The 13,425-nt window shown below is 34.6% G+C and overlaps 1 protein-coding gene across 16 annotated transcripts in view; it reads left to right on the top strand.

Annotated features, from left to right (window-relative positions):
* DMD (dystrophin) overlaps nt 1-13,425 on the top strand; it is a 1,043,395-nt gene that overhangs the window by 391,255 nt on the left and 638,715 nt on the right. For all 16 annotated transcript variants that reach the window (XM_052674157.1, XM_052674152.1, XM_052674148.1 and 13 more), the window contains 4 exons: nt 1,980-2,160; nt 7,936-8,081; nt 9,108-9,320; nt 12,273-12,386. In XM_052674157.1, the coding sequence (XP_052530117.1) occupies nt 1,980-2,160; nt 7,936-8,081; nt 9,108-9,320; nt 12,273-12,386 (654 nt within the window). The remainder of the gene's footprint in view (nt 1-1,979; nt 2,161-7,935; nt 8,082-9,107; nt 9,321-12,272; nt 12,387-13,425) is intronic.

Raw genomic sequence — 13,425 nt, 5'->3', positions numbered from 1 at the left:
TTGCAGCCCAAAAGGCCAACTGCATCCTGGGCTGCATTTAAAAAGGAGTGGCCAGCAGGGAGGGGGAGGTGATTGTACCCCTCTACTCAGCTCCTGTGGGGCCCCATCTGGAGATCTGCATCCAGGCTTGGAGCACTCAGCACAAGAAGGACACAGAGCTCTTGGAACAGGTCCAGAGGAGGGCCAATAAGATTATCAGAGTGCTGGAGGACATCTCCTATGATGAGTGGTTGAGGGAACTGGGCTTGTTTAGCTTGAAGAAGAGAAGGCTCTGGGGCCTTCCAGTACTCGAAGGGAGTATATAAATAGGAGGGGGAATGACTGTTTACATGGGTTGATAGTGATAGGACAAGGGGGAATGGTTTTAAACTAAGACAAGGGGGATATCAGGAGTAAGTTTTTCACACAGAGGGTGATGCCACACTAAAACAGGCCCAAGGAGATTGTGGATGCCCCATCCCTGGAGGCATTCAAGGCCAGGCTGGATGTGGCTCTGGGCAGCTTGGTCTTTGGTTGGGTGACCCTGCACATAGCAGGGAGGTTGAAACTACATGATCATTGAGGTCCTTTTCAACCCAGGCCATTCTATGATTTCAATATATGAAAATTATACTCCTCGTGTTTTCAAAATAGTTAATGAAGGATAATTACTCAAGGAAAGGAAGGAATGGTAAATAAAGAGGCCTGGTATATGATTATTTAAAATTGTGTTCCAATCATTTAATTATTTTAAGATATTTGCATACCTAAAGTTAGATAATTAGACTCTTAAATTATTCTTTTTTTTTCCTGTAAGAATCTATTTCTTTGATACTTCATTAAGAAACTATTTCTCATCATCTCTTGTTGTAAAGATCTGAGCCTGAAAAGTGTATTCATGGTCAAGTCCAAAATTCTGCCCTTGTACATGTTATCTGTTGCATGCCCTGCCTATGTGTAATCAACAGGAGGAATATTATTCCCTAATCACAAGACAGAATTCAATAGTTGTACAAAAACAGCCATACCAGTTTAGTCATAAACCTCCAAAAACATTTTCAATTATGTGCTTCACTGCTGTGGAAATTTACTCATCTTTCTTACTGTAAATAACTCTTTGGGTAGGTATTGTATCATGAAATCCACTCTTTCCTTGGTTTTGAACTGCCACATAGAGGCTTTTGAAGGGGACAGAAATACAATACCTATTTCAGAAGTTTGATCAACATTTGAGGAGGAGTTTAAATGTGGAGAGCTTCTTACATCTTACTTCCTATCTAATACTTTTTGACATGCAAATAATTTTTAAATTGAGATAGAGTAACCAGTAAGTTTTGTTACATGCTTGTAGATGCATGATTCTACCAAATCTCTGCTTCCTGAAGCTTTCAAACTAAAACAACATTTGAGAAATGAATTTACATCTATTCCTGCTTTTATTTATATTTTTGCACACTTTCAAGCAGGTAGAACAGCTTCTTGCAAAAAATTTCTGTTTAGAGACGCTTACTTAAAGATACTAACTTCTCTCATTTGTTTTGACTTAGTAATTGACAGTGTTACAGTCTGTACAAGAAGATAACAGAACCTCAACCTGTAATACATTACTCTGAGGCAGCTGAACTGCACATGATCTAACAGAGACAGGTTCAGGTCTATAGTAAATGTGGAGTTTTTATCTCTCCACCTCCAAATGGAAGGAATGGTCTTCAGGCATGGAATTCGGATGTACAACCACTTTAGTATTACATTGCTAATGTGATAATGCAACATGGAAGTGATTTTAAGCAATGGCAAGTGTTATACCGGGAACCAGAACTATTGATTGGTTAGAAAAGATAAAAATATATTGGTGATATTTGTTCTTACTATTGCTAGCTTTGAATGCAAAGTAATTTTGCAGTGTGTAGTGAAATAGTGAGTTCATGGCACAAGTGATTTCATTTGGAGGATGTCTTTATCTTGATTATTATTATTATTTTTTTAATCCAAACATACAGGATGAAATCATCCGAATGTCAACTCTTCAGCCCCAAATTGAACGGCTAAAGGCTCAAAGTCAAGCTCTGAAAGAGAAAGAAGGCAGCCCAGTGTTTCTGGATGCTGACCTTGCTGCTTTTACCAGCCACTTCAAACAAATACTTGCTGACATGCACACCAGAGAAAAGCAACTACAGACCAGTGAGTATTCATGACAAAAGTTGATTTTGTCTGACTAGAGTACAAAGCATGAACATATTTGCCTTCCTACTTTTGTAGTTGTTTCTGTAGCACTAAACGAGTAGTACAATTTAGGTTATCTTTTTGCAATTGAATTAGTTTATCTGAAATTATGATAAAGCAATAGGAAAACGGGGAAGAGTACACTGTTCAGAAGCAAAAGTAACATTTGGTGTAGTTCTACCATCGGATTTCCTTCTAACAGAACATATATGACAGATTTTGTGATACATTTTGGCAATATAAAGCTTTCTTTAGTAGGGTAATAAGACAGAGCTCTCTCTCTGTATCTGTCAGTAGAGAGGAGAGTTTAATTTTGGCAATGAATCTGCTCTAGACTTCTCTAGAATAGAAATCTAGTTCCACAAAACTCATTAAACAAAATACTTATTTTAGGCTGTCTAGATTATCATCATGGGGTAAACTGTTTATTTTCTCCAGCATAAAATGCATGATTGCTAGTTATAATATCATTTGTAGTAGTTGTAATAAAACACATTTTTAAAAGGGACAGGATTCTATACTAAAATTGAAGGTGATTTTATTATTGCCCCGCATGCTAATGACTACTGTACATTTAGCATATTTGATTATGAAATTAAAATTGAAGTATCAGATCAAAATATTAATTTATATCTTTCTCAACAGCAGAAATTATTTTTCCCTTAGAGCAATGATACCTCTAAATGACTGTAGTATTTTGAAATTAGACAGAATGCCAGCTCCTTCTAGTGGATCTTCATGGTATTCCTCCCAAATTACTTTATTGAGAATGATTTTATTTTTAATATTTAATGTTTTTAAATAAAGGCTTTTTTTTTTTTTTTTTCTTTTTTCCCCCCAAAAACACTGCATTATTGTGCTGTAGTAGTTACTTCACATACACACACAAACTGAAAAGGTGATGATGCATAAGACAACTGAAAAAATAAAATACAAATATGCCATAGCACGTGATGGAAGAATAATCTGTACAGTTTTAGTTTTAAGGAGTGTAACATTTATTTGTGACACTAAAGATGGCTGTGGAATTGATAATACTTGATTTTTTTAAATACCACACTGTTTTGTATGTTGACATTATTTACCACCCTACCAACAGGAAAATATGGAAAATGCTGATATCTTTATGTTTTGTTCTCTATATAGTTTTATATAATTACTATATCTGCTTTACCTAATTTTATTATAGCAAGACCATCTAGCCAATTGATTGTAAGATAAGTAGTGTTTGTTACTTGAATTATAATGTCACAAAGCAAGGGCTGTGTTGGAGTTTTTTTTTCTGGCTGTAGTTGTGTACTGTACTGCAAAATGCTTCCGTTACTTGTCCAGCCACAGCAGTAGCTGTTCTTCAGTGGCAGCACTGAGCAGATCAGGATGAGTGTCCTAAAATGGTCGAGAACAGAGGTCTCTAATGGTCTCTTGTTCTTCCTATGTGTTTGCTCTGCATGGGAAGACTTTCAGGTTGGATGTTAGGAAAAATTTCTTCTGAGAAAGAGTAGAGAGGCATTGGAACAAGCTGCCCAGGGAGGTGGTGGAGTTGCCATCACAGGAGATGTTCAAGAACTGTCTAGGTGTGGTACTGAGAGTCATGGTTAGTGGGCATGATGGAATGGGCTAATGGTTGAAGGAGGAGATCTTAGAGGTCTTTTCCAACTTTATTTACTCTATGATTCTCTGTTTCTACCTTCATTTAAAATGGTTCAGATTTCAAGATTTTTTGTGTTACATTACTACATCATCTTTCTGGCAGATTAGAGTATTGTGATATTCTCTTCTGATTTGTTTACAGGAAATATTTTTCTGCCAAAATAAGTGTCTGTCACAAGTTAGTTTTGTTTGTTGTGGTTTTTAGGTTCATGAGTGCTTACTAGTTCCACAGTAGAGTTCTTCCTAAAATACAAAAGATGACATCAGCATTTCTGAAATGTTTTTCTCCATGATTTGAATAGTATTGCCATTTGTAAAAAAGTATATTTTAAAGCCAATATTAAATCTGTTTGTTTGTTTGCTTTTTTTACTTCTTTACAACCTCATAAAATACGAGAAAATGTTACCTCATTTTTCTTTCTCTATAGTGTCTGTCTACCCATAGGTAATTGATCCTTTTGAATATGATATATCCATCATTCCAGCCCTCTCTTTTGTCCAAACTCAATCAAAGTCATTTTCAGAATATCAGTTCATGGATAAAATAGATAGAGCTGACCTCTAAATATTCAATAATGGCAGTGAAATGTAGAGTCTTGAGAATATTTTTAATACAAATAATTTGTTTTCACAAGGAAATTCTTGGTTTTATAAATACTCTGGTGAAAAATGAGGGACTAAACATTATATTCATTTGTCTTGAAACGAACTGATGCTGTGTGGTGGATTTATATTAAGGAGTCTAGTCAGTCTCTCAGCAAAGAACTCAGTAAGTACTTTGTGGTTCAAAACAAGTCCTAGATTGTAGTGATTCGTTCCAGGATACATATTGTTCTGTGTTTGTTCTAAATTCTTTTAAAATTCTTCTGTTTTTCTGTCTTGCTGCGATGAAATGTTACCCACCTTCCTTGAGAAACATCCTCATACTCATTATCAATTTGTCAAAACAGTAATTCAGTGGGAGTTTTGGTGGAATCATTAGATATTTAGAAAGTGACATTAAAAAACAAACAAACAAACAAACAGAAAAGCTTTATGGCATTCTGTATCACATAAAGATTCTTTATGCCCTCTGTTTACTGTTATTTTACATGTTCGCTTTTCCCCCTAAGCATGGTATTTTAAACAAGACTGCATAACCTAGAGGTCATGCAACTCAGTCTTGACATAAATTTATAAGACAAGAAGCCACGGTAACCATAACAGTAAGAAAGCCATTTGAATTTTTGTTTGTCCTGTTTCTGCCTTGCTTTGAATTTCTCACTGATGACTGATGACATTTTCCTGCTTAATATATCTTAGAGATGGGCTATAAGTGACAGTGAAATTGTTTTCATGCATATAATAATCTTTCACCAGTTGTCTTGTACTTGAGTAAGAAAAATTTAAGAATCACTACTTGTGTTATCAATGAATGAAGTTATCAATATAAAGACTGTGATGAATTTCTTCAAAGATAGGTATTACAAAATTAGCAAAACAAAGTTCAAAGAAAAATACAATGTGATTGTAGTCACTGCAGTTGCTTTTAAGGAGATTTGTGTGGGAAATACTTGCATTTTTACGTAGACAGTTTGTTTCAAGCACTACAGAAACGATCCCATAGGTTATATTTAATGTCTTTCTTCTTTCACAACCACGTGATGAGCAGTGGGATTTGTCCTGACTGAAGGAGATGGACACTGCAGTATATTCAGTGGGATTTGATAGTTGTTGAAATAATTGTATCCTTATTTCATTTTTGTTTTGAGAAAAAAAAAAAAAGAAAAGAAAAAAAAAAGAAAAAAAGAAAAAAAGAAAAAGAGAAAGGAAATCTGTTCACAAAATAAAGAAGATCTAGTTTAGTTACAGTTCGGGTTGAAAACTTGCTATATCTTTTTAACTACAAAGCGTCATATAAGATATCAGAATCCATATTAATGCACCTCATTCATTATGTGGGCATTAATCTACGAACAATTTTGTGGCAAAACAAATTTTAGAGTAATAAACAGGCTTGGATGCGTATGTATGTTATGAGCAAGGGGAACTTAGAGATTCATACTGCCTGTAGTGAGATCATAGATGTGTGAGATCTTTGAAAACTGAAATTACGTAACAGTGATTTCAGTGTAGGAGTTTGGATTCACATCGCTGACACTCAATCTGGAAAACAATATAGGCAATTGTTGAGTGCTGTTCTAAAATAAGATGCTTTCCTGTGGAGGAAAGTACAGATATGTCATTAAAAGAAAAATCTACGTCAGTAAAAGACATGGAAAGCTATTACTTCATTCCTAGTAATCTCTTCTTCACTGAACTTAAGAGTGTTTTTTAAATTGAATACTTAGTAGCTTAATTGGGAACTTGATTAAATCAATGGCTGTGGTCCTTATTTAGTCCTGCAAGTAGCAGGTAACATCATTAGATAAAAATGAAAAAAACATAGCAATACTTGAGTGGTCATTAAGTTGTTTTACTGGCAAATGTTCGGAATGTGACTTTCATGCAGTTTGGTAGAGTTTTCTGTAACAGTAAATCTGCTTTTCACCTGTTCCGAAATGTTCCCCACTATTACCAAAAACAGTTTTTCTTTTACATAGCTGGTTGGACTCATATAGCAGTTCTAAGATTTGTTTTTAATTTGAAGGAGAAAATTGTCATTTAAGAAGTTAAACATGACATCAAAACACTGAACTCCATTTTCTATTTTAAATAATAATGCAAATTAAGAGTTGTATGCTTCTTTATCATATCTCAGCTGTTAGTGTCTCTATTTGGAGTGATGAATGTATTTTATGTATTTTATTTTAAATGTATTTTATTCTAAAATAAGATATTTTTTTTAATAAATGAGTCATAGGCAGTGCAAATATAATGAAGGAAATAAAGTTTAAAAATGCTATTTCAGTAGGCCTACTGTTAGCAGTGGTGATAGTATGGAAAATGCCTGTTTTCTGTGTAGCATATATCACTATTGCTTTTTGTGTAAATAAAGCACACCCAGAAAGGAAAAAAAAAAAAAAAATTCTCCATGGGAGCGGGACTTATCTTTTGTAAATCTGCAGTTGTGTATAGTAAATGATATTGGGCAGTATTTCAAGAATAGGATGGTACGCCATATAAAGTGCAGGTTCTACAAGAGAGAGACCTTAAGTGGACATGATTTCAGTATAATGTGGTGATGTCTTGCTGACAGTACAAGTTTTTAAAGAAACATTCTGTTAATGATTAAAAAAGTAAGTTACATTGAGCAGTGCATTCTGCCAACCATTGTTTTATGAAAATGTAAGCAAACTTGCACTTGTCATAATTGCTTTTGGACAGCTATATCAATTTTCAGTACAGTTCCTTCTGAAACACACATGAGATAAAAATAGTTGTAATGTTTTCTGAACATTTGTAAACTTCATTATTACATATATGGCACAAGTTGAAAATGTTTCAATGAACTAGACGTATTTTTTGTCAGTACTTACCTCAATGACTGTAGGTGAAAGTATGGTTGAGGGCAGACGTAGTATCTCGGATTATGAGTTGGTGATGTGTGCTCCAGATGTTGTCTGCTTATGGCAACTATAGTATTGTTGTATTAAGCAGAGGACAATAAAATTCAGCTTCACTGTAGAGAGATTCATCTTCTATTCTTTTAACAGATGTTCTAAATAAAACCTTTTACTTGAAAAGAAACATTAAACAGACAAGCATGGGCCATAAAAGGGCATGCTTTTTCCTGTTACATTTCTGAAATTAGATTTTGGGTTAAGTACATTGGTTTGTATGTTGATCTCTAAACACACACATTTAAATTGATTTAACCATGTAGATTTTCATTTGGTGTAGAACAAGAGAATCCAATGTTACACACCTCATAAAATGACAGAGATATAACTATTAGAAAGAGTGTATTCATTCTTCAAAAGTTTTCTTCTTCTGCTACTCTTGGAAAAATCTGATGCTGACCGTACTGGCTCTGTTGTAATCTGTTGCAAAATGACTAATGACTTCAGTAGGGCTGGGTCCTCTATCAAACATCTTCTTTCAACAAAACAAATAATTGAGTGTGAAATGACTTTTTTCCTTCTTCTTCCCCACTGAATGCAGTTTTTGACAGTTTGCCTCCTGCACGCTATAAAGACACAGTGACTACTATACTTTCATGGATCCAGCAGTCAGAAACTAAAGTCTCCGTACCTCCGGTTGCAGTTGCTGAATATGAAATCATGGAAGAGAGACTTTTGGAGCTTAAGGTGAGTGTTCAGACTGTGGAAAGAATGTCTCAAATGAAGAGTTCAGAGGACCAGAGTCCTTACCTGTTGATGAGTCTACTGAAGCTTATTGATCTTGAGTGATTTGTATCAGTTAGAGATTTAGCTAAGGACTGCAGAAGACGGTGAATAGTTACTTTTACTGTCTTCCATTAGTTAAAGGAATAAAAATGTTGTGCATCACTTCAATCAATTTTATATTATATTGAACATATTAAGAAAGAGCCCCTGTGTGTCCCCATGATGTGTAAAATATTCCTTTCATGATAATTTTATCTGTTAAGTATAGATTAGGTCATTTCAGTTTTTTTTCTGTTCACATAAAACTATTTGTGCTTTGCAAAATGTACAGTATGCATAATTTCATGTCAGATTTACAAGCAGACACAAATGTGGGACAAGTTTTGCCAGTAGGTACAAACCTTCCTTGCATTTCAATATTTGATACTGTTTTAAGATCTGATGAATAATGTGCATGCCAATTGATACACATAGCAAGTAACGTGCAGCAACAAAAGTAGAGTAGAATAGAATAGAATAGAATAGAATAGAATAGAATAGAATAGAATAGAATAGAATAGAATAGAATAGAATAGAAAGAAGAAGCTAGATGCAGCAAATTTGGGATAAATGGTTGTCAAAACTTAAAATCATAAAAGCAATTCTGAGTTTGTTCTTCTCTGCTTATAGTCTGATTGTTTTAAAATGTAGTCTTAAGGATCTTAGGAAGTTCCTATTTCAAGTTATTGAAATGTATCTGAATTACCTCCATGAACTAGTGTAAACAACTCTGATTATTATTAGTAGTAGTTGAACTAAAAACTCTGCAGTGCAGTTTGAGAAAAGCAATTCCATATAATTTAGTAGCATAAGCAATTGGAGTTTTTAGCAAAGACAACCTATGTTCAGAGTTTTCAGTCCTTGATCCAGCAGCCTCATCTATGGCTAAGAAAAGTTTGTTCAGAATTAATACGTATGTCTGAATAGTATTTACTGCTTATTTCATAGGCTCTACAAAGTTCTCTGCAAGAGCAGCAAAAAGGCCTGAACTATCTCAACACAACCGTTGAAGATTTGTCTAGGAAAGCCCCTGCAGAAGTCAGCCAGAAATACCGATCGGAGGTTGAGTTGATTGTTGGCCGCTGGAAAAAGCTGTCATCACAGTTGGTGGAACATTGCCAGAAACTTGAGGATCTTATGACTAAACTCCAACGATTCCAGGTTAAACAAACTTACTCAGCCTCACCTGAGGTGGCTTGTGGCCTTATGAATAGCACAGCATACACATCAAAGGAGTACATAAAGTTAAAATGTAATGAAATGTTCTCTCGATTTTGGTGGGCCCAGGATTTTTCTTTGAATTCTAAATAACTTTAATTTCATTGAAATTGCTATTATTATTTCTCTACTTACTTTTTCAATGTAGTTAAAGTTTTTATTGCAGCTGAAGTAGCTTTAACCATATTGAGTCTAATAGATTCACTTACATATTTAATGGCATTTGTAGCATGGTAGTATCTTGGTAGCAGCTGCCAAGAGTTAGAAATGTTCCTCACTTGCACAGTTACGTGATTTTCAGGTATTTAGAATGACATTATTGCAACCTTACAGTGTTGTTTTGTTTCACTCTGAGAATTTCTTGTTTACTTACAAATCACATATATCAGCATTACACAAGAAGGTGATATTAAGTAGCTTAACTACTCCTCTCCCAACCAAGCAGCTCAGGAGCTGGGGAACTGAAACTTATGATTAGCCCATAAATCGTTTGGGAAAACTTTGCTCCAGTGTGGTCTCATCTTGTGCTGCAGGTTCCTTCGGGAAATATCTGGCATGCGGTTCCCCATGGGATGTGTGGACATTCTTCTTCCTCCACTATGGTCTCTGCCACTCTCATCCAGCACCTTCTCTCCCTCCTTCATCACTAACCTGTGTGTTGGTGTTCACATTTCTTACATTTTTTCTCTGCTCTGCAGTCACGGAGCATGCTGTGCTGGCATGGGACACAGAGGCCACCCCTGGATTTGTGTCCCTCCGCCCCCTTCCCTACTATCAAAACTTTGATATCTGCACCCAATATGACTAGGAAAACTGAAAATTGATTTTATCAATAGTACAGTGATATATTTGCAATTGCACAAAACAGATCATCCAAAACAGATTAGTCTTTGTAGTTAATGCTCTGGTTCTCTATGTAAAAAGTATATTTCAACTTGAAATTTATTATGTTTAAACTCTGTGGGAGGAGAAGAAGAAGATAGTATTCATTTGACAGTGAGTTTTCTTCTTCACTGCACCTCTTAGATCTGTAGGACCACTGTTACCGTGGACAATTTTTGAAGGAAATAAGAAAAAAAAAACTGTCAGCAAGTAAACAACAAATTTTACATCGATTTATTTTTTTTTTAACCTCATATGAATGTCTTTTCCAGAATGTATCATCTTTAAACCTAGCTAAAGAGTACTAGTGAGCCCGCAGCAGGAGCCTTGGAGCTGAGTGGCTTTAAGGTCCATTCTAACCAAAGCCATTCAATGATTCTAAGGCTTTGTGATTTGATTGTGAAATTCCAGTCTTTGTCTTCTTTTTTTGTCAGAAGCTTAGGTATTCAATCACTGTTCTTAAAAGTGTCCTGAACATCATGGCCATGCTCTGCAGAGCATGTACTTTCAAAACTACCTGAGGTATTGCTGAATACAAATTTTTGCCTTTTGTATTTGTTGCTGAAATTGCTGTGGTATACAGTTGATACAAAACTCATTGTCTTTTCAACTCCTTGAATGACTTGTGATCCAGACAATTGTTTGAGCTGTTGCAATTTATGGAATGCATCTGCAAGGGATATGTCAAAATCAGTGTTGATAGGGAAGATACACTTGCAGTCTGATTTAAAATACAAGTCAGACATTCAATCTTCACTAGTAGCTGGAGACTGATATATTTTTTTTTTTTAATGAATTCCATCAGATCTATACATCGCAGCTGTAATGAACTATAAGTATTCATGTAAAGATATAACTTTTTCATCTTGAAATCTGATTCTGAACTATTTTTACTAAATGATAATTATATGCACAGTAGAGAATTCAACAGTGTTTTTGTAATAGCTATTTTGAACTACGCTGGTAATTTTTACATATTTATTTTTATTAATTAAATGCATTTTCCAGTGTAGTCTGTTTTTATTATATACACCAAGCACATTAGGAAAATGTTTCATTTAGTTAATTACCTGGTAGTACTTGTTAAAGCATTTTTTGATGTATTTTAGGGCACAATTTGTGTTCTAATGATAAATCCTTTTTAATGTTTAAATTCAGTTTTGTTTTCAGCATTTAACAGTGATACATAGTTCACTGCTTATGAAAATGGTTTGATGAACAAATGTTATAATTTGCCTTTGGCATTTTTTGCCATTTATCATTTTCATTTTTAACATGCATCTGTTTAACTTAGGTAGCATTTTAAGGTAATTTTAAGCCACATTTTTTAAAGGACCATTTAAATTTCTCATTGACTGCTAGAATAAAGTCTTTCACCTCTAGGATTGAGAAAAGCTGGATATTGTCCTCTTGGTAGATCATCAAATCTCATCTTATGGTCTTACATTATGTATGTAATGCTTCCTTGGATTGGTGATGTTCCTTGTTTGCAAGCATTTAGTGTTCTGCTTTTTTATTATTAATAATTTACAGATTTAATGTAAGCATATTGAAAGCAAGTTACTGATTACAAATACTCTAGTGCTGTAAATACTAAATGAGACTCAGTCTCTGAAATCCTCTTTTTGACTCTTGTCATTAAGTCACTGTGTGTGATTTTTCAGTTTCTGGACAGAATTTGTTTCAGTTACTGTTTTGCTTACAAGTTTTTTTTGTCCTGTGCAACGTGGCATGTTTTCTGTGTTGTGTTCTGATTGAGGAATAGGTAACAGAATATGCAACTTGCAAAATGATCCTGAAGTTTAAATCACAGAAGGATTTGATAGATGAAGCTGAACTAATGGCTCAGTGTGAACAGTCTGAAGCCATACAAGGACCTGATGAATGTGTATTCAACATCTAAATACAAATAATCTCAGAATTAAATTGTAGTGAGTTCTAGTCATAGTGACAGAATTATGTTATTAGCAGTTAACACTAGTTTGTGATATAAAATGTCTTCTTAATAAACAGAATGACACAAAAACATTGAAGAAGTGGATGGCTGAAGTAGATGTCTTTCTGAAGGAGGAATGGCCTGCTCTTGGTGATTCAGAAGCTCTGGAAAAGCAACTAGAACAGTGTACAGTGAGTACTATTTGTCTGCTTGACAACTATTTTTCTCTGTGTATTGATCTTATACAGAAATTACACAGATGATCACCATTCTTAAAAATAAATTCATGTTGTAAAATGGAAAACCTGAATATACAGAGAGAGAGCATACAGGGACTACTTCAGTATACGTTTATAGCAGGAGCAAGACATTGATGAGAGGGGACTTGTAACAATATATAGGTTTTGTAGCCTCTTAAGATAGTTGTTCATTTAGTTTGCTGAATTTGCAAACATTGCCTGTGTACTTACATGCTGAGTGATCTGTGTCAGAAGATGTTCTTCCGCATCTACTAGTCACGCATGATTTACAGACTTTTCTGACTGGACTGAAATAATTTCAGGTAACTGAAGGTATGAAGGTATTGTGAGTTGCATCCGTTTTTCTCACTAAACTTTGAAGTACCAGGATTTTCTCCCAGCAGATTTTTAAAGCATCTTGAAGTGTTGATACTTTCTTCGCAAGGTTTACATATTTTTTTCTGCCTGTCCCTACAGAGTTTGTAAGTGCAGTGAATCTTGTAACCTATAACAGTCTCTGAGAATGTGTTCATCAGAACTTACAAGTTCTGTAAATATTCTGGCAGCGTGTGTAAATATTATGAAAGATATGTACTGATCTTACAGAACTACAGTCTCCTCAAAATTACTCTCTTATTCCTTATTGAAATAAAAATGATTGTAATTTATGTGGAACAACTCTTACCTTTTACAGAGATGTGAGTTGCATGCAACTCCTTTAGAATGTCACCTGAGTTTATGAAGAATTTACATAACTATTAGCCACTATTGTGAAGTATATAATAAAGTTATCAAAATCATCATCACCATTTGTATTTTTACACTTACAGCTTTTTCTACTGTGTAAGAAGCCTAGGTAACACTTGAAGGACTAAAGAAGGCCTTAGCAAATAAAATTGGAGGTGGTGAGTTAGAGCTACCTCAGGGTTTAAATAATATTCAACCACAAATAAAATTCTAATAACTAGAAATAACCTGAGAATGTCACCAT

This window comes from Tympanuchus pallidicinctus, unplaced genomic scaffold, assembly GCF_026119805.1.
Source record: "Tympanuchus pallidicinctus isolate F22 unplaced genomic scaffold, pur_lepc_1.0 scaffold14, whole genome shotgun sequence".
NCBI lineage: Eukaryota > Metazoa > Chordata > Aves > Galliformes > Phasianidae > Tympanuchus > Tympanuchus pallidicinctus.
Note: the sequence above shows the minus strand (reverse complement) of the source record. Positions and strands in the feature narration are given on the sequence as shown.